This window comes from Ursus maritimus, unplaced genomic scaffold (assembly GCF_017311325.1).
Source record: "Ursus maritimus isolate PB19 unplaced genomic scaffold, ASM1731132v1 scaffold_9, whole genome shotgun sequence".
Taxonomy (NCBI): Eukaryota; Metazoa; Chordata; class Mammalia; order Carnivora; family Ursidae; genus Ursus; species Ursus maritimus.
In genome coordinates, this window is record NW_024427107.1 from 42,271,180 (window position 1) to 42,293,686 (window position 22,507).

The following is a 22,507-nucleotide window of genomic DNA, read 5'->3' on the forward strand; positions in this document are numbered from 1 at the left end:
CCACGTTTAGGTCCTTAATCCATTTTGAGTTTATTTTTGTGTATGGTGTGAGAAAGTAGTCTAGTTTCATTCTTTTGCATGTAGCTGTGCAGTTTTCCCAACACTATTTGTTGAACAGACTGCCTTTTTTTCCATTGGATATTCTTTCCTGCTTTGTTGAGGATTAATTGGCCATATAATTAAGGGATACTTTCTGGGTTCTTTATTCTGTTCCATTGGTCTATGTGTCTGTTTTTACCAATACCATACTGTTTTGATTACTACAGCTTTGCAATATAACTTGAAGTCAGAATTGTGATGCTTCCAACTTTGTTCTTCTTTTTCAAGATTGCTTTGGCTATTTGGGGTCTTTTGTGGTTCCATAGAAATTTTAGGACTATTTGTTCTAGTTCTGTGAAAAATGCTGTTGATATTCGATAAGGGATTACATTAAATTTTTAGATTGCTTTGGGTAGTATGGACATTTTAACAATATTTGTTCTTTCAATCCATAAGCATGGAATATTTTTCCATTTGTGTTGCCTTTAATCGCTTTCATCAGTGTTTTATAGTTTTCAGAATACAGGTTTTTCACCTCCTTGTTTAAGTTATTCCTAGGTATTTTATTGTTTTTCATACAATTATAAATAGAATTATTTTCTTAATTTCTTTTTCTGCTGCTTTGTTATTAGTGTATAGAAATGCAACAAATTTCCAGATATTAATTTTATATCCTGCCACCTTACTGAAATCATTGATCAGTTCTAGTAGTTTTTTGGTGGAGTCTTTAGAGTTTTCTATATATAGTATCATGTCATCTGCAAATAGTGCAAGTTTTACTTCTTTTTACCAGTTTGGTTGCTTTTTATTTCTTTTTGTTGTCTAACTGCTGTGGCTAGACCTTCCAGTACTATGTTGAATAACAATGGTGAGAATGGACATGCTTATCTTATTCCTGACGTTAGGGGAAAAGCTCTCAGTTTTTCACCATTGAGTATGATGTTGGTTTTGGCAAATGCTTTTACTGCATCTGTGGAAATAATCATATGGTTTTAATCCTTTCTCTTGTTGATGTGATGTATCACATTGATTGATTTGCAAATATTGAACACTTGCACCTTTGCATCCCAGAAATAATTCTCACTTGATCTTGATGAATGATTTTTTTCATGTATTGTTAAGTTCAGTTTGCAAATATTTTATTGAGGATTTTTGCATCTATGTTCATCAGAGATATTTGCCTGTAGTTCTCTTTTTTGGTAGTGTTTTTATCCAGTTTTGGTATCAGACTACTGCTGGCCTCATAGAATGAATTTGAAAACTTTTCTTATTCTTCTATTTTTTGGAATAGTTTGAAAAGAGTAGGTATTAACTATTCTTTAAATGTTTGGTAGAATTAACCTGTGAAGTCATTTGGTCCTGGACTTGTCTTTGATTACTGATTCAATTTCATTGCTGGTAATTGACCTGTTTAAATTTTCTATTTCTTCTTGATTCAATTTTGGGAGGTTACATGTTTCTAGGAATTTATCCATTTCTTCTAGGTTGTCCAATTTATTAGGCATATAATTTTTCATAATATTTTCTCATTATACTTTGTATTTCTGTGGTGTTGGTTGTTATTTCTCCTCTTTAATTTCTGATTTTGTTTATTTGAGTCCTCTCTCTTTCTCTCCATTTTTTTCTTTCTGATGTGTCTGGATAAAGGTTTATCAATTTTGTTGATCTTTTCAAAGAAGAAGCTCCTGATTTCTTGATCTGTTCCGTTGTTTTTTTAGCTTCTATTCTTGTGGGGCCTCCTTTGCCAGTCCCACAGAACATTGGCAAACAAAGAAACAGTTCTTAACCAGTGATCTCCCCAGGGCTAAATACATAGGTTGCAGACACAAAAATTCATCTACTAGTCTTTCTCAGAAGGAAGTCTATTTGCATATTTGAAAAGCGACTGCCTGAGGGTCTGAATTCCAATCAGCCTGCATCTAGATGTTGACTGAGATCCTCCCTTTGGAACACTGACAAGTCTTAGCACACCCTCAACTACTGAGAGCCACTATGAACAAAGATGGTAGCTTGGACATTCACAAAGTTTTGAGAGACAACCAAAAGCTCAGACTGGGTTAAATGACAAGATTCATCTCCTACATGAGAACATTCCCTCAAGACTGGGAAAGTTGGCTGTTTTTTCTAATGTGTAGAAACCTACAAAGAGAGTTAAGAAAAATGAAGAAATAGAATATGTTCCAAACAAAAGAACAAGGTGAAACTCCAGAAACAGACCATAATGAAACGTTGATGTGATTTACCTGATAAAGAATTGAAAACAATGGTCATGAAGATGCTTACTGAGGTCAGGAGAACAATTTATGAAGAAAGTGAGAATTTCAAACAGAGACAGAAAATATAAGAAAACACCAAACCAGAAATCACAGATCTGAAGGATAAAATAACTGCATGGAAAATTTTAAAGAGAGTTTTATAGCAGACTATGTCAAGCAGAAGAAAGGATCAAGGAATTTGAAGATATGGTAGTAGAATTCATCCAAACAGAGCAGCAAAAAGAAAAGTGAAAGAAAAAGACTTAAGATGGCTTAAGGCACTTATGGGACACTATCAAGAGGACCAATATTCTCATTATAGAGGTCCCAAAAGCAGAAAAAAGAGAGAAAGGTGCAGAAAGCTTATTCAAAGAAATAATGACTGTAAATGTCCCTCACCTGGGGAAAGAAACATACATTTGGATTCAGGAAACCCAGAGAGTTGCTCTGTGGAAGAATCCAAAGAGACCCACACTGGGACACGTTATAATTAAAATCTGCAAAGTTAAAGAAAAAAAAATTGTTAGGTACAGGGGAACTCCAATAAGACTATCAGCAGATTTTTCAGCAGAATCTTTTCAGGCAATAAGGGAGTAGCATGATATATTCAAAGTGTTGAAAGAATAAAACTGTATAGAAAGAATAATACTGTACTTGGCAAAGTAGTCCTTCACAATTGAAGGAGAGATAGAGTTTTCCAGATAAGTAAAAGCTGAAGGAATTTGTCATTACTAGGTTGTCTTTAGAAGAAATGTTAAAGGGAATTCTTCAAGCTGAAATGAAAGGATGCTAATTAGTTACAGGAAGACATATAAAAGTATAAATCCAACTGCTAAAGGTAAATATATAGTTAAATTTAGAATACTCTAATATAATGGTGGTGGGAAAATCACTTATAAATCTAGTAAGATTAAAAGACAAAAGTAAAAATGCCCTGAATTTCAATAACTGGTTAATGGATACACAAGGCAAAAAGACGTGAATTGTAACATTGAAAACGTAAAACATGGGTGAGAAGAGTAAAAATGTAGAGCTTTAGAATGTATTTGAAGTTAAGCTGTTACTAGCTCAAAATAGACATATAAGTATAAAATGTTTTATGTAAGCCTCATGGTAACCACAAACCAAAAACCTATAGTAGATACATAAAAGATAAAGGATTCTAAGCATACTACTACTGAAAATCATCGAATCACAAAGGAAGAGAGCAAAAGAAGAATGGAACAAAGGAATTACAAAACAGCTAGGAAACAATTCACAAAATGGCAATAGGAGGGTTGTATCTATGAATAATTACTTTAAATGTACCTAGACTTATTTCTCAATCAAAAGACAGAGAGTAGCTGAATGGATTAAAAGAACACAGCAAGACCCAACTACATGTTGCCTACAAGAGATTCACTTTTGCTTTAAGGAAACACACAGACTGAAAGTGAAGAGATGGAAAAACATATTTCATGTAAATGGAAACCAAAAGAAAGCAGAAGTAGCAATACCATTATCAGACAAAATAGACCTTAAGGCAAAAAGTATAACATGAGACAAAGGGGGTCATTATATAATGCTAAAGTGGTCAATCCAACAAAAGGATATTACGTTTGGAAATATTTATGCATACAACATAAAAGCACCTAATTATATAAAGCAAACATTAACAGACCTAAAAAGAGAAATAGATAGCAATAAATAATAGTAGGGGATTCAGTGCCCCTTTTCAACCCACCTTTCAGAAAATCAATAAGGAGTATTGGATTTAGTACATGTCAGACCAGATGGACTTAACAGATATTTACAGAACAGTCTATCCAACAGGAGCAGAATATACATTATTCTCAACAGTACATGGAACATTATCCAAGACAAATCATATGTTAGTCCCAAAACAAGTCTTAATAAAGTTAAGATTGAAATCATATCAGATATCTTTTCTAACCACAATGGTATGAAAACAAAAATCAATTACAAGAAGAAAATTGAAAAATTCACAAGTACATTGAGATTAAACAATATGTAACTCAACAACCAATTGGTCAAAGAAGACATTAATAGAGAAATCAAAAAATATCTTGAGACAAGTGAAAATAGAAATACAAGATACTAAAACTTATAAGATGCAGCAAAAGCAGTTGTAAGAGGGAAGATCATAGCAATAAATGCCACATTAAGAAATGAAAGATCTCAAATAAACAACCTAAGTTTACACATGAAGGAACTAGAAAAAGAAAAACAAACTACAGATCTTCCTTGACTTGTGATGGGGTTACATCCTGATAAACCCAGCATAAGTTGAAAATATTGTAAGTCGAATTGCATTTAATACACCTAACATACTGAGTACCATAGTTTTAGCCTCATGTACCTTAAATGTCCTCAGAACACTTACAGTAGCCCACAGTTGAACAAAATCATTGAACACAAAGCTCATTTTATGATAAAGTGATGAATATCTCATGTAATTTATTGACTATTGTCCTGAAAATGAAAAAAATTGTTGTATGGGTACAGAATGGTTATAAGTGTATGGGTTGTTTACCCTCATGAATGTGTGACTGACAGGAATCTGTGGCTTTCTGCTGCTGCCCAGCAACACAAGAGTGTTGGCCACACATCCCTAGCCTTTAAAAAGATCAAAATTCAAAATTTGAAGTACATTTTCTACTGAATGCCTATTGCTTTCACATCATTGTAAAGTTGAAAAATCATAAGTCAAACCCTCATAAGTTGGGGACCATTTGTAAATCAACGAGTAGAAGTAAATAAAGATCAGAGCAGAAATAAATTAGAGACTAAAAAGAGAATAGAAAAGATTGATGAAATTAAGAGCTGTGCTTTTGTAAAGATACAAAAAATAGACAAATCTTTAGCTAGACATATAAAGAAAAAAAGAGGACTCAAGATTAGAAATGAAAGGAGACATTACAGCTGCTACCAAACAAATACGAAGGATCATAAGAGACTACTATGAGCAATTATATGCCAACAAGGTGACAACCTAGAGGAAATGGATAAGCTCCTAGAAACATAACCTTACAAAGACTTAATCAAGAAGAAGTAGAAAACTAGAGCAAACCAACTACTAGTAAGATTGAATCAGTACTCAAAAACTTCCCAACAAAGAAAAGGCCAGGACCAGATAGCTTCACTGATGAATTCTGCCAAATATTTAAAAGAGTAATACCAATCCTGCTCAAACTCTTCCAAAAATAGAAAAGGGGAAAACACTTCCAGACTCATTTTATGAGGTATGTCTGATACCAAACTAGACACCAAGACAACAAAAGCAAAAATGAACGAGTGGGACTACATCAGACTAAAAGTCTTCTGCACCATAAAGGAAACCATCAGGAAAATGAAAAGGCAACTGATTGAATGGGAGAAAATATTTGCAAATCATACACATCATCTGATAAGGGGTTAATATCAAAATATATAGAGAATTTGAATATACAACTCAATAGTAAAAAAACAAATAGTGCAATTAGAAATGTGCAGAGGAACTAGAATAGGCATTTTTCCACAGAAAATATGTATATGGTTAATGGGTTCATGAAATGGTACTTGACATTACTAATCATCAGGGATATGCAAATTAAAACTGCAGAGAGATATCACCTCATACCTGTTAGAATGGCTATTATCAAATGGAGAAGAAATAATGAGTGGTGGTGAGGATATGGAAAGAGTGAACACTTATTTACTGTTGGTGGGCATGTAAACTGGTGCAAGCTCAAAAAATAAAAAATAGAATTAGCATATGATCTAGCAATCCCACTTAGAGGCATATATCCAAAGTATATGAAAACAGGATATCGAAGAAATATCTGCTCTCTCGTGCTCACTGCAGCAGCATTCACAATAGACAAGATAGGAAAACAACCTATGTGTCCAGCAACGGATGAATGAATATAGGTGTTTAGATAGACACACACAGACACACATACACACACACACTGGAATCTTTTTAGCCACGAGAAAGAAAGAACTCATGCCATTTGCAAAAACATGAATGGAACTTGAGGGTGTTATGTTAAGTGAAATAAGCCAGACAGGGTAAGAAAAATACTACATGTTATCACTTATATATTGTTTAAAAAAAAAAAGAAACGTCTAAGTGATTGCCCTGTCCTGGGCGGGTGGGGATCCCAGGGGAATAATCAAGAGGCTGGTAAAAGCCTTCAAACTTTCAGCTATAAGGTGAATAAGGTCTGAGGATCTAATGTAAAACATAATGACTATAATTGATAACACTGTGCCGTATAATTAATATTTGCGAAGAGAGTAGAACTTAAGCGTTCTCACCAAAACCAACCAAAACCAAAACTAAAAATGATAAATATGTTAGGTGGTGGGTATGTTAATTAGCCAGATGAGAAGAATACTCTCACAATGTATTATCAAATCATCTTAATGTACACTTTAGATATCCTACAGTTTTATTTGTCAATCCTACCTTCAAAGAAGCTGAAATTAGAAAATCTATTGTTTGAGGAATGCAATTGTAGGGACTATTTGTTATTATAGTACAGTTTCACCCATCTTGACTGATACACTGATCCTTTGTATTTAGATTGGGAATCTGGCTTAGACCTGTGATCATCAAGTGGACCCATGCTCACCTTCATTTTCATGAATTCTGTGCCAGGTCATGGTAGAGCCCCTCAGATTCTCAGACAACTGGGAATATTTCCCCCTACACGTCTATTTTCAAAGTGTTTCTGTAGCTGACTTTAGGCATATTTGATAACTCGTGTCATACACAGATATAGGCATTTATACCTTCATTCTCACAATATTTATGATTAGCCTCATCCATATTTTTCTGTTGCTCTGGCAAATACCCATGGCAACTTTAAGATAGAGATTTTTTTAAGTCCAAATTTTGTAGTTGTATGAAAATGAGAAAGTTGAAAAGAACAAGATGCTGTCATTTCTCCTACCATCTAAAATTTTTTCTATGATCCTATATTTCCTTCTATTCTTTGTGCATAAAACTTTATATCATTTGTCATAGTTTACAAAGACCTTGTCATTTTCTCCATGTCAAAAATTTCATATTGTTTTATATACTTCATAATTAACATTTTAATGGCTACAAAATACTCCATTGAAATTGAATACTGTAATTTATACTACAATTTCCTCATTGAACTTTTAGGTTGCTTCCATTTTTTAAAAGAAATACTGTTGGAATAAATAATTTTAAACAAATATGCAAGACTATATACATCTAATCAACATTATTGTGTAAATACCTTCTAAGTCTAAACACATAGTCTAACACAGGTGCCATTGATGTAAACATTTCTGATACTTCTTTTTTGAGATTGTCTTCAGATCCAATTGGTCAGCTACACATTAAAAGTTTCATTATTTTAAAACATATCTTGGTTTTGGACCCTAGATCATTTGTTCTTTTGTTCATATTTTGGCTGTTTACAAAAATCAATTCTAATTTTAAAATACCTAATTTTGCTTCCATTTTGACCATTTGGAAGGCTGCCAAAATGTTCAGAAGCCAATTTTAGAGGAAAAAGTGCCAAAAATGCGTAGAGCAATGGGCAATTACTGCAATAACTGTGCAGCTTCGCACAGTGACAGCTTTGGAGGGCTAACACTCCTTTTTGTTATGTGAATTTGGGTAGGTTTGTTACTATTTTCATTAAGTTCATAACTCTAGTCGCACTTCTCATGAAACAAATATTGCCCCAAATAATGTCACTTTCTTGAGAGCAGAGGTGATTCTTTCATAGAACCTGCATTCGTGCCTTGCACATAGAACATACCCATGTATGTTTGTGACAGATTCTCTAGCAATGAATAAATACTCTGTCGAGAATACACTTTTTCCATTGGCGAGCACCTATGTTTGAATAAACTCTTCTGGTGAAGGCTTGAACTTTCCCACACTTGGCACCAACAATATCTGCATCACCTGGGAATTTGTTAGAAATGCATATTCCTTGGCCCCATTCTGCACCTCGTGAATCAGAAATTCTGGATGTTGGGCCCAATGATCTGTGTTTTATCAAAACCTCCATGTGATTCTGACCCATAATACATGATCAACAAATAGTAAAGTTTGGAGAAAACTGGAAATAGAGTTCAGGGAGACAATATTATGATGAGCAAAAGTTAGTGTCAGAGGCCACAGGTTAGAAAATTCTATGTTTTCTGAGCACATATTCTGGACTAAAAACTATGCTGTAGCCCTGGGTAGACAAAAGCAACAAAGAGAATGTCTTTGTTCTTATAGAGCTGATGGTCTAGAATAGATAAAAGATGAGTAATGGGTATAAAATATATAAATAGTTCCAATGCCCTGTGATGCTTCAATATAGAAATGTATGTAAAATATGGGTGGTGATGGTCATAACTATCATTGTAAGTCACACACTATCCGTCAGGCACAGTGCAAGTGCTTTCCATCACAATATATTATTTTTCTCAGTCTGCCCATCAGAAGAAATATAAAAGCTTAAGAGGTGCTATGTAGTTTGAATAGGTTCCCTTGAACCTGGAAGGAAGAGTTCAGTCTCAAAGTTCACTCTCTCTTGCCCAGAGCACTTGAGCTCTTCATGAACTCTGCATTTGTCAGTTCCTTTCAGAAATGGGTGTATGGGCACCTATCTCAGAATGGATATGAAGATTAAATAAGGTAATGAATGAAATTGCTTAGCTCGGTATATGTCTTAACTATTCAATAGATAGTAATGTTTTGATTGCTGTTAATGGTAATCATCATCATTACCACTACCATCATCATCAAAATCATCATTATTGTTCCTAGAGTGGTGAGTGGCAATATAATATAGATTCTATATGAATGAAGAAGATGGACTCCAGCCAGACTGCCAGGGTTCAATTCTGGCTTTGTCAGCTTCTAGCTGTGAGGCTATGGCTTAGCCTCTCCGTACTTCAATTTCCTCAGCTGTAAAGAGGGGACAGTAAGAGTGCTCGACTTCATAGGGTTATAGTGACTGGTAGATGAATTAATGTATGTAAACACTCGGAACGCCACCAGCCCTGTAGCAATTGTTCGGTAAGTGCTAGTTATTGTTATCATTCATGTTTGGGGGAATGTTCCATGGACTGCTCTGTCAGAAAGTTTAACTTTTCTTTATGGTATGTTGTGAGTTTTGATGGAGGGACTTATGCTTTAGGGGCCCATGGGATAAGAATATCACTTCCTTAGGGGCGCCTGGGTGGCGCAGTCGTTAAGCGTCTGCCTTCGGCTCAGGGCGTGATCCCGGCGTTATGGGATCGAGCCCCACATCAGGCTCCTCCGCTATGAGCCTGCTTCTTCCTCTCCCACTCCCCCTGCTTGTGTTCCCTCTCTCGCTGGCTGTCTCTCTCTCTGTCAAATAAATAAATGAAATCTTTAAAAAAGATTTAAAAAAAGAATATCACTTCCTTAAATCTGTAGGGTTTAAGGCTCTACTACTTGAGTAAAGACCTTTTTGTGGTACCTAAAAATAAGGACAAAAAACTAATACCAAAATAGAGCTTTAAAAAGGCCAAGGGGAAAAATTTTAAAGCAAAGATCAGGGCATCCTTTTTTATTTTATGGAAAAGTCTTATTTGAGCAAATTTACTGATGATGATGCACAGATGCTGTTTGTAGACATTATTTTCCTCCTTTGAAATAACTGAGTGCTGATTTCCTATCTGTGCCAGCAGTCTTTTCAGAGTTAACTCCGTGCTTCTCTATATCATTGTGGAAGAGATTTCATATACAATTTTTCTAAAGATTAGAAAACTAAAACATGTACCTATTGCCTCAGAGGCTGAGAAGACGTACACAAATGTGAATAAACAGTTAAAACACTACCAGATGCACAGGAAGAGCCCTTGAACACAAATGCGATTGACATCAAGAAAATATTAGCTTTGTAATTCTGCCTAGATGGCACATTGATGGGCCGGCGCTGCAGAAGGATTCAGCTGCAAGTATTTCACGTAATTGATGGTGGAAGAAAAGAAAATTTCAACAGATATTTTTCTGTTAATTTGCCACAGGTGCTCAAATGCCTGCGACCTAGTATTTCAAGGATTCAAACTGCCACTGTGATAGCTTCAGGCTTGCTTCCGGGTTATTTTACAGACTGCGGCATAGATTTTTAAGAATTTAATTTTGGTTATTGGTAATGTTGTGCAGTTCACGTGATTACAGTCTAACAGGATGAGTGTAGTTTCTCAAAGAATCAAGTGGTTACTAATTTATATCACTCCAGATTCATGTTCAATTTTTATCATGTGCATTTGGTATTCGGTTCTTTTATTTTAACTCAACATTATTTCATCTACATGTTTCCATGTATTGCTTTTGGTCATTTACTTGCCTTGCCAGTCTCATTTTCCTGCTACCTCTGCTGGATTGTTTCTAGATTTTCACATTTATACACAGAGTTGCAGGAAGTATTTTAATATAAATTGTTTTTTTTCTCATTTTATAATATTGCCCAAGAGTTCGTTCTCCAAAATAGAATAAACAAAGTAAGAAATTTTATAGTTCTTGCTACATATTAGGAGATAACACTCTAGAAATATTAAATTAACAGTACTATCAGCATGGAATGTATGTATACTTTCCCCTATAATTTACATAATATTGGGTTTTATTTTATGTCTGTAATGGCTTTTTAAAATACAAATGACATAAAATTTACCATCTTACCCATTTTTTAAAGATTTTGTTTATTTATTTGAGAGAGAGCAGGAGACCAAAAGAGAGAGCACAGAGGGAGAGGGAGAAGCAGACTCCCCACAAGGCTGGAACCCAAGACCCTAGGATCATGACCTGAGCTGAAGGCAGAGGCTTAACCGACCGAGCCACCCAGGTGCCCTTATCTTACCCATTTTAAGTGTACAGGTTAGTGGTATTAAATACATTCATAATGTATTTATACATTAAATACATTCATAATGTATTTATCTCCATAACTCTTTCATCTTGTAAAACTGAAACTCTATACCCATCGAACAATAACTTCTCATTTTCCACTACCCACCAGCCCCTGAAAACCACATTCTACTTTCTGCGTCCATAATTTTGATTACTAAGAACCTTGTATAAGCGGAATCATATGGTGTTTGTTTTTTTGTGACTGCCTTATTTCACTAGCCTAATGCCCTCAAAATTTATCTGTGTTGTAGCATATATCAGAATTTCCTTCCTTTTTAAAGCTGAAAAATATTCCATTGTATGTATATACCACATTGTGTTTATCCATTCATCCACAGTTGAACGCTAGCGTGGCTTCCAGATTTCAGCTATTGTGAATAATGCTGCTATGAACATGGGTTGAGACTCTACTTTTAATTGAGACTCTGCTTTTAATTGTTTTGGGTATATGACCAGAAGTGGAATTGCCAGATCATATGATAATTCTATTTTTCATTTTTTTAAGGAACCACCATACTGTTTTCCAAAGAGTCTGTCCATTTTTCATTCCCTGTTATAGTGTGCAAAATTTCCTATTTCTCTGCCTTCTTTCCAACATCTGTTATTTTGTTTTTTGATAGTAGACATCCTAATAGGTGTAAGGTGGTGTCTCATTAGTTTTGATTTGCATTTCCCTAATGATTAGTGATTGGGCGTCTTTTTGGGGGGCTTATTAGCCACTTGTATATTTTCTCTGTTGAAGTGCCTATTCAAGTCTTTGCTCACTTTTAAATTGGGTTGTCTGATTTTTGTTGTTCAGCTTTTGGAGTTCTCTAATTATTTTGAATATGAATCCCTTATTGGGGATATGATATGCAAGCATTTTCCCTAATTCTGTGTGTTGCCTTTTTACTTTTGATAGTGTATTTTAATCACAAAATTTTCTGATATTCATGAAGTCTAATTTGTCTTTTTTTTCTTTTGTTGCCTTTGCCTTTGGTATCATTTACAAGAAATCATTGGAATCTAATGTCATGAAGCTTTTGCCTTGTATTTTTCTTCTAAGAGTTCTATAGTTTTAGATCTTGCATTTAAGCCTTTTATCCATTTTGAGTTGATTTTTGTGTATGATGTTAAATAAGGGTCCAACTTCATTCTTTTGCATGTGGATATCCAGTTTTCCCAGCACCATTTGTTGAAAGTACTGCTCTTTCCCCATTGAAAGGTCTTTGCACCTGTCAAAAATCCCATATAGTCAAGGGCTTATTTATGGGCTCTCTATTTTATTCCATTGGTCTAAACATCTGTCTTTATGCAAGTATAACACTATTTTGATTGTGGTAGCTTTGTAGTAAGTATTGAAACCAGGAAGTGTGAGTCCTCCAGCTTTGTTCTCTTTCAAGATTATTTTGGCTATTAAGCATCTCTTGAGCATTTTAGGATAGTTTTTTCTATTTCCACAAAACATGTCTTTGGGATTTTTTGATAAGGATCGTATCGAATTTGTAGACTGCTTTGGGGAGTATTGACATCTTAACAATGTAAGTCTTTTAATCCATGAACATAGAATGTGTTTCCATTTATATTTTCTTTAATTGCTTTCAGCAATGTTTTATAGTTTTCACTGTACAAGTTTTTCACCTCCTTGGTTAAGTTCATTCCTAAGTATTTTAGTCTTTTCAATGCTGTTGTGAATGGAATTGTTTTTGTAGTTTCCTTTTCAGATTGTTCATTCTTAATGTATAGAAATACAGCTGATTTTTATGTGTTGGCTTTGTATCCTGTTACTTTGGTGAATTCATTTATTAGTTCTAACAGGTTTTTTTTGTGCAGAGTCTTTAGCCTTTTGTACATGTAAGATTGCATCACTTGTGAACAAATATAATTTTACTTTTTCCTTTCTAATTTAGATACCTTTTCTTTTTCTTGTTTGATTGCTCTGGCAAGAACTTTCAGTACTATATTGAATAGAAGTTGCAAAAGTTAGCATCCTTTCTGTGTTCCTGATTTTAGAGGAAAGGCTTTCAGTTTTTCACCATTGAGTATGTTTGCTTTGGGCTTTCCACATATGGGTTTAATTATATTGAGGTAATTTCTTTCTATTTTTAGTTTTTTGAGTGTTTTTATCATGAAAGGGTCTTGGAATTTGTCACATGCTTTTTCTTCACTACTTAACATGATCATATTTTCCCCTTTAATTCTGTTCATGTGGAAAATTACATTGATTGATTTTTGTATGTTGAACCATCCTTGAATTCCAAAAATAAATTCCACTTAGTCATGGTGTATAATCCTTTTAATATGCTGTTGTTTGCTAGTATTTTGTTGAGAATTTTTACATCAGTGTTTCTAAGGGTTATTGGTCTATAGTTTATTCCTCATAGTGTCCTTGCCTAGCTTTGATATTAGGGTAATGCTGGCTTCATAGAATGAATTAGAAAGTAATCCCTCCTCTTTAATTTTTAAAAAAGTTTGAGAAAGGTTGATGTTAGTTCTTCTTTAAATGTTAGGTAGAATTTGCCCTTGAAGTCATCATGTCCAGGGTTTTCCCTTGTCAGGAGATTTTTTGATTACTAATTCAGTTTCCTTACTATAGTTACAGATGTATTCAGATTTTCTCTTTTTTTTATAGTAATATTTTTTATTATATTATGTTAGTCACCATACAGTACATCCCTAGTTTTTGATGTAAAGTCCCATGATTCATTACTTGCGTATAACACCCAGTGCACCATGCAATACGTGCCCTCCTTAATACCCATCACCAGATTTTCTATTTATTCATGATATAGGGTTGGTAGGTTTTGTGTTCCTAGAAATTTGTCCATTTCATTTAGGTTATCGAACTTGTTAGCATATAATTGTCCATATACTCTTTTATAATCCTTTGTTTCTGTGAAATTGGTAGTAATGTCCCCAGTTTTATTGCTGATTTTAGTAATGTGACTGCTCTCTCTCTATTTCTTAGTCCATCTAGCTAAAGGTTTGTCAATTTTGTTGATCTTTTCAAAGAACCAACTTTTGGTTTTATTGATTTTTCTTTTGTTTTTCTATTCTCTGTTTCATTTATCTCTGCTCCAATCTTTTTTTAAAAATCTCTGTTCTAAACTTTATTTCATTTCTTTCACTAGCTTTGAGTTTAGTTTATTCTTCTTTTTCTATTTCTGTTCCTTAAGTTGTAGAGATAGGTGGTTGATTTGCGATCTTTCCTGTTTTTTAATGTAAGCATTTATCACTCTAAACTTTCCTTTTAGCAGTGCTTTTACTGCATTCTATATATTTTGGTATGTTGTGGTTTTGTTTTCATCCATAGCTAAAAATTTTATAATTTCCCTTGTGATTTCTTCTTTGATCCATTGGCTGGTTAAGAGTGTTGTTGTTTAGTTTCCACAAATTTGTGATTTTTCATTTTCCTTCTGTCATTTTTCTAACTTCATTCTGTCGTGGCCAGGAAAGATACTTTGCATGATATATATACCTTTTTAAATCTGTTGAGACTCAGTTTGTGGCCTAACATGGTCTATCCTGTAAAACATTCCATGTGCTTGAGAAGAGTGTGTATGCTGTTTTTGGATAGAGTGGTCTGTTAGATCTAGTGGCTTTAAAACAATAATGTTCTTTAAGTCCTCTGTTTCCTTACTTATCTTCTGTCTGGTTGTTCTGTGAAAGGAAAGTATACACAAAATGACTTCTAAAGGCTGAAGGAGACATAAAACTGAAGAAAAAGATTGAGAAGTCCAGTTTGATAAGAAATGGTTTATCAAGGGGACTCATGGACAAAAGTGTGTTTTGGGTGGATACGAGGCGAGTAGATCTCTGAAACACCATCTCCTTTAGGACTTGCTTTTATCCCTAGAGGCTAGAGCTAAATGCTGAGGGACCACTCAAGAGGAGAACGTTTATGAACAGGTGTATGTCACAGGTTATTCTAGCCACTATTGAGAGTTGAGTATTGAAGTCTCAAACTATTATTCTAGAACTGTCTATTTCTACCTTCAATTCTGTCAATTTTTGCTTCATATATATTGGCTGACTGCCATTAGGTGCATAAATGTTCATAATTGTTAATATCTTCTTGGTGTATTGACCTCTTCGTTAATAGATAATGTTCTTCTTTGTCTCTTATAACCCTTTTTTATTTGAAGTCAATTTTGTCTGATATCAGTATAGTCATCCCTATTCTCTTTTGTTTAATATTTGCATGGAATATCTTTTTCCATCCTTTTATTTTCAAAATATTTGTGTCTTTAGCTCTAAAGTGAGTCTCTTGTAGATAGAATATAATTAGATAATTTAAAAAATCCTTTCTGCCAATCTCCACCTTTTGATTAGAGATTTTAATCTATTTACATTCAAAGTAATTATTGCTAAGTAGGGACTTATTTCTTTCATTTTGCTATTTGCTTTTTTTATGTTTTTTAGGGTTTTTTTTGGTCCCTCATTCTCTTCATTACTGTCTTCTTTTGTGTTTAACTGATTTTTATAGTGGAATGTTTACATTTCTTTTTCATTTCCTTTTGTTTATATTCTAGAAGTATTTCTTTGTGGTTACAATGGGGATTACATTTAACATCCTAAATTATAGGACTTTAATTTGAATTTATACCAGTTTAACTTCAATAACATATAAAAACTCTGATCCTTTTCAGCTTCATCCCCATGCTTTTTGGTCACTGATATCACCAAGTTACATCTTAATACATTATGTGTCCCCAAATAAACTAATAATTATTTTAAATGCATTAGTCTCTTAAATCATTTAGAAAACATGAAAGTGGAACTACAAACCATTGTTACAATAAAAATAGCTTTTATAATTGTCTATTTATCTTTATTGAGATCTTAATTTCTTTATATGGCTTCAAGTTACTGTCTAGTGTCTTCATTTCACCCTGTAGGACTCCCTTGAACACTTCTTATAGGGCAGGTTTACTTCACTATCTTCCCAGAATCCTTTATAATGGCTTCTTTTTTTTTATACTAATATTTTTTTATTATATTATGTTAGTCACCATACAGTACATCCCTGGTTTTTGATGTAAATTTCCATGATTCATGAGTTGCGTATAACACCCAGTGCACCATGCAATACATGCACTGGAATAGATAATGCTAAGTGATATAATGGCTTCTTTCAGTAATTTTGATTTGGATTTATTTATTTTATATGAAGCTGTATGTTTGTGAAAAGAAAGGTTTAAGATTAATATTTATAATTTTTAAATATGTAATGCACCATTTAGCTATTTTGGTCATTGCAAATGTTGGGAATATATTTGGCTGCAAATAAAAAGAAATTTGACTCATTGTGGCTGTTTTAGTCATGATTCTCTAGAAATAAAGAGAACCAGTAGGATATATCTATATCTATATATAGATATAGATAGTAGATAGATAGGTAGATAGACAGATGATAGATGAAGAGATTTATTATGAGGAATTGACTCATATGATTGTGGAGGCTGTGAAGTCCCAAGATCTATAGGCAGCAAACTGGCGAATCAGGAGAGCTGATATTCACGAAGTTGTACAACACCCATCACTAATTTTAGAACATTGTCATCATCTCCCAAAGAAACGCCATACCTGTTAACATTCACTGCCCATTTTCCTTGCCCCCAACCAGCTCTAGCAACATAAAATTTACATTCTACCTCTACGGATTTACCTATTCTAAACATTTCATATAAGTGGAGTCTTACAATATGTGGTCTTTTTTTTTTTTTACTTTTTTCACTTAATATAATGTTTTCAAGGTTCCTCCATGTTGCAGCATGTATAAGAACATAATTTTTTAATTGCTGAATGATATTCCATTGTAGGGACGTACACTTTATTTATCCATTCATGAGCTGCTGGACATAAGGGTTGTTTTTACCTTTGATTATTATGAATAATGCTGCTATGAACATTTGTGTGCAAGTTTTTGTGTGAATATATATTTTCATTTCTCTTCAGTATATACCTAGTAGCACATGTTTCACTTTTAAAGGAACTGTTAAATTGTTTTTAAAGTGACTACACCATTTTACATTCACATCAGCAATGTACAAAGATTTCAAATTTTTCCACATCCTTGGCAATACTTTCTCTGCCTTTTTGATCATAGCCATCCTAGTGGGTATGAATGGCATTTCATTGTGGTTTGGATTTGCATTTTCCTGATGTCTAATGATATCTAGCATCCTGTTAGGTGCTCATTATCTGTATATTTTGTTTGAAGAAAGTCTATTCATATTCTTTACCCATTTTTTAATTAGGTAGCTATTTTATTTTTGAGTTCTTAAGAGGTCTGTGTATATTTTAGATATAAGTGCCTTATCAGGTACATAATTTACAAAAATTTTCTCCCATTCTGTGCGTTGTCTTTTCACTTTTTGATGGTGTCTTTTGAAATACAAAGGTTTACAATTTTGGTGGTTCAATTTATCTATTTTTTCTTTTGTTGCTTATGATTTTGGTGTTGTATCTAAGGAACAATTCCATTACCCAAGGAAGGTCATGAAGTTTTAATGTTTTAGCTCTTACATTTAGGTCTGTGATTATTTTTTTTAAGGATTTTATTTCATTTTTATTTTTATCTTTGTTTTTATTTTTTTAGAGAGAGAGAGGAGGTGGGGGAGGGGCAGAGAAAGAGGGAGAGAGAGAATCTTAAGCAGGCTCTACATCCAGCACAGAGCCTGACTCAGGGCTCGATCTCATGACCCTGAGATCATGACCTGAGCCCAAATCAAATATATGTTGTGATATATAGCTTTTTTTCTCTTTTTTCTCTTACATGTGGATATTTGGTTGGGCCCAGCACCATTTCTTTGAAAATATTTTTCTATATCCATTGAATTATTTTGACACCCTTGTTGAAAATGAACTGACCATTCTTTTAAAGGTTTATTTTTGGACTTTAAATTCTATTCTATTGATCTATGTCTATCCTTATACCAGTGCCATAATTTCTTACTACTATACCTTTTTTTTTTTTAATATCATGAAGGAGTGTTAGCTTTTGTCAAATGCTTTTTCGCTATCTATTGAGACGATCATGTGGCTTTTGTCCTTTTCTATTATATGATATATTACATTGATTGATTCTTGGATGTTAAACCAACCTTGCATTACTGGGATAAATCCCTCTTGGTCATGGTGTATAATCCTTTTTATTTGTTGCTGGTATCAGTTTGCTTATATTTTGTTGCGGATTTTTTTTTTTTTTTGCTTTTATATTCATAAAAGATGTTAGTCTGTAGTTTTCTTTTCTTTGATATCTTTGTCTGGTTTTGATATCAGTAATAGTGACCTTGTAGGGTAAGTTAAATTTTTGGAAGAGTTTCTAAAGAATTGGTATTAATTTTTAAACATAATCATTTTGATTTTTTTTACAGCTTCCTTTATAGTTTACCCTTTGCTATTGTTAAATTGCAGGTGGGGTTATAAGTGGGAGCAGGGAGGTAGTGTTTAATGCTGGTCATCCCCTATAGAACAATTGGCAATGAAAGTACAGGACTCTAGATAAAAGTGTTGAGTCCTCATTCTGCCCACTTCTACTAAACAGTGCTGGATTACACTACTGGAGGACATTCTTAATTGCAGAAACAAATCACAAAGGCTTTTCTATCTTGAATTCAGAACCATAGTTGGAAGATGCCTTTCAGTGCTGGGTTCCTCATTGGAGCCATGGGTACATGTCCAACTTACTTACCTGTAACTTATTGGTACAAATTTGTTCAGGAACATCATTTAAGCAAAACAAACGAGGTAAAGGAAAGAAAAGAAAGTGAGATTGGCAAACCAAGAAACAGACTCTTAACTATAGAGGACAAACTGATGGTTACCAGAGGGAAGGTGGGTGGAGGGATGGGTTAAATAGGTGATGGGGATTAAGGAGTGCGCTTGTGATGAGCACCAGCTGTTGTAAGAAGTGTTGAATCATTATACTGTACACCTGAAACCAATATTACACTGTGTGTTAACTAACTGGAATTTAAATAAAAACTTAAAAAAAAGAGCCTGTTGAGAAATGTTACACTGACCTCCTCTTGAGTAAGAGATTCTGAGAACAAGGAGAGTTTGTTGAATCCCAGACATCATGTAAGGTAATCTGAACAATAAATATTTGGATTGTCTTCCTACATGTTTCAGAGTACTTTTGGTCATTAATCACCCTACCAACTCAGGGAAATTTTCAGGGAAAAATTGCACTGAAGAAATAATAATAACTAGTATTTATTAAATAATTATAATATGCCAAATACTGTTTGAAATTCTTTATATATACTATCTTTTATCCTCATAGCAATCTTATGAAGTCAATACTAGTATTATTCTCTACTTTACAGATGTGGAAACTCAGAAACAGGGTTCATGTGGGTTGCTTCATGTCATAGTAGAACCAGGATTTGACCTAGGTTATGTGACTCCATAGCCCACCCTGAACCTGAAGTTAGAGTGGATTAGGTATATTCCAGAGCAGGGATTCAGATTCAGGGTTTCTGTATTACAATTTTTGAGTTTATAAGTCGTTTGTTTCTCTCTTGATGAAGACTGATATTTAAGAAATGTTCATAGAGGGTGTGCTAAGATGATGCTAAGGATTTGAAATTAGACTTTCTCTGCAGGGATAATGTAATAGACAAGTTAACAAAATAAATATTTAGCATTTATTGAGTGCTATGTTTCATGGCAAGTGATTCACTTGTATAAATTGATTGAATCTACAAAATAACTCTGTGAATTAAGTATTATTATTATTGCTCTTATTTATAGATGAAACCACTGAAGCATGTATATATAATTTGCCCAAGGTCAATTAGCAATAAGTGCCAGAGCCCCCATTTGAACCTAGATGATTTTACTCCACAGTCTTAATCATTTTGCTATGCAATTTCTCTAAGTAAGTAGTCACCAGACATATTGTCACAACAGTGCAGTCACACCAAGAAAGCAGTGATAAGACTGGATCATCATATTTATGCATGTCGAGGTTGGAGTCACATCTATAGGAGAGAAATGTGTTGTGGCTGAGAGAAGAAGACAGGGTTTCCTGCAAATATGAGGCAACCTGGACAAACATGGAAATAGGAAAAGAAAAATTTCTGTTAAAAGGGAGGCCGTTAGCTTGTACCTTCACAGAAGATGGGGATAGGCTGATAGGGTGTGGTGCACACTCTGAAGTTGTGCCAGCTTGGTCCCGAGGGAGCTGTGGTTTGGGAGGATTTGGAGTCATACCTCAGGAGCGAAAAGGGACGGTTTGAAAGAGCAATTTTAGAAAATGAATTTGATAAACTCAATTAGCATGCATAGAGATTGAATCAACACTAGATTAATAGAAACTTTAATTACAAGTGTTATAGTAATCTAAGAAGCATCTGGAAATTACCAGGGAAAACTTGACTGTTGGGGTAATATTTCTTTTTTAGTGCCAAAATTATCATAGTTTTCTTTTTCTTGCAGCAGTGAAATCAGGGACTGGGTTTATTCAGCACTTTTCTTCATGGAAACACCAATATTTCCCATTGTTCTACAGTTTTCCTGCAAAGTGTTCTACTACCAGTTCGGGGCTGCATGTTTGGATCTCTGTGTTTGAGTGGGAAGAGAGTATCCCCAGAGCCAGGTCGTGACCAGAGAGCTGGATGTATGTGGGCAGTTGTCTTCCAGATATGTGGGTCGTCTGCAGTGTAGCCTTGATGGGCTTCCGAGCTTTCTTTGTCTCCTCGAACACGTGTTCACTCACCTCTTGGTCATGAAGGCGCTCTAAATGTTCTTTTGAGTTTGAGGCAGTTTGCGACTTTAAAGGATCATCAAATTACCAAAATAAATTTCATGTAGTGTTTTCCACGGGATGATCATTAAATTGAAGTTCTAAGTTATTTTTACCAAAAAGAAAAATTCACATCAAAAGCAAATAAACCAATATTGCCCACCCGTCCTATTTCTCATATGCAAACAAAGATCAGTGAGAGTCAAATGCCAAATATGGACACTTAAAAAAATACTTTTGGTCCATTTCTACTTTTAAGGTAACCTGGTGGCTTCTTTTCTCAAGTCCTCACACAGGTATTCAGGAATACCAGGATGGTGTGCCAAAAATCCCAACAGCTTGTATTACAGTGGAAGATGCAGAAATGATGTCAAGAATGGCTTCTCGTGGGAACAGAATTGTTATTCAGCTGAAGATGGGGGCAAAGAACTACCCAGATGCTGATTCCTTCAACACTGTAGCAGAGATCATTGGTAGCAAGTACCCAGAGCAGGTGAGTGGAGGAGGTGCATGGGCTGTCTGGGAGCAGGGTTTTGTGGTCAAGTATCAGTTTTTAGAGATGGCTGGACAAAGAGAGAACATGAATTTACAAAGATGGTCCTTATAAACTCATTGAAGGCAGGATCTTTATATATATGTATGTATACAATTATATACATATATGTTTCCCACCAAAAATTTTATATGAATTGAAGAGTGAAATAGGATCCATGGTGTGGAAATTCAACCTCTAAGTAGCTGTGCACACACACACATATGTGTGCGTGTGTGTGTGCGTGTGCGTGTGTGTGATATTTATTCCATTTGGAGCCAGGTTGGCAATTGAGATCATACCGCTAGCTAATAGTTACTGTTCTCATTGTGTGCATTATGTTATTTGAGTCTTTCAAAACTCAGTGAAGTAGGATTTATTTTCATCATTTTACAGGTGAGGAAAGTAACATAGAAGGAAACTCAGGTGCCTGAGGTCTACACAGCTAGTAAGTGGCTGAGAAGGGACTCAAAATCAGGACCTTATAAATGTTAAACCAAGTTTTAAACCACAGTAATTTCCTGAAGTATTTTTTTTTCCTTAGCAAAGTTGGAAAATCAAATAATACTAGAGGTAAATTCAGACTCTGTGCTAGCTGAAGGTTAAATAAGTTTGGCAAGGTACTTATTCTCGGAGTCTTTGAGAATTTTTCTGCAAAGAAGGGGTGGTATATGTAATGTAGCAGGATTATTGTGAGGACTCCACTAGCCCCGCACATCAAACAGCCTAGCACAGTGTTTGCTACAATGCAGACACTCACTGAATGGAAGTTTACTTCATATGACACCAAGTATACCAAAAACCAGTCTGATAAGGTGTCGGGTGCAAATTTCCTCTATTAGTAGTTATTGAAACTCTGAGAATAGCATGTATACATCAAGTTATTCCAGAGTTACAGACTTTTATTTTGCTTAAAAAGGTAAATGGGATGAAGGAAAAAGTGAATAATGATGGAGAAACAAATTTTCTGTACATGTCCTAACTCAGGACCTCTCCCAGACATGAGAGCTCTGTTACAGTGAAGGTTTGTTTTATGTTCAGGACTC

General features: G+C 34.4%; 1 protein-coding gene across 4 annotated transcripts in view; it reads left to right on the top strand.

Annotated features, from left to right (window-relative positions):
- CPQ (carboxypeptidase Q) overlaps positions 1 to 22,507 on the top strand; it is a 439,474-nt gene that overhangs the window by 173,878 nt on the left and 243,089 nt on the right. For all 4 annotated transcript variants that reach the window (XM_040625805.1, XM_040625806.1, XM_040625807.1 and 1 more), the window contains exon 4: positions 21,215 to 21,422. In XM_040625805.1, coding sequence (XP_040481739.1) covers positions 21,215 to 21,422 — 208 coding nt within the window. The remainder of the gene's footprint in view (positions 1 to 21,214; positions 21,423 to 22,507) is intronic.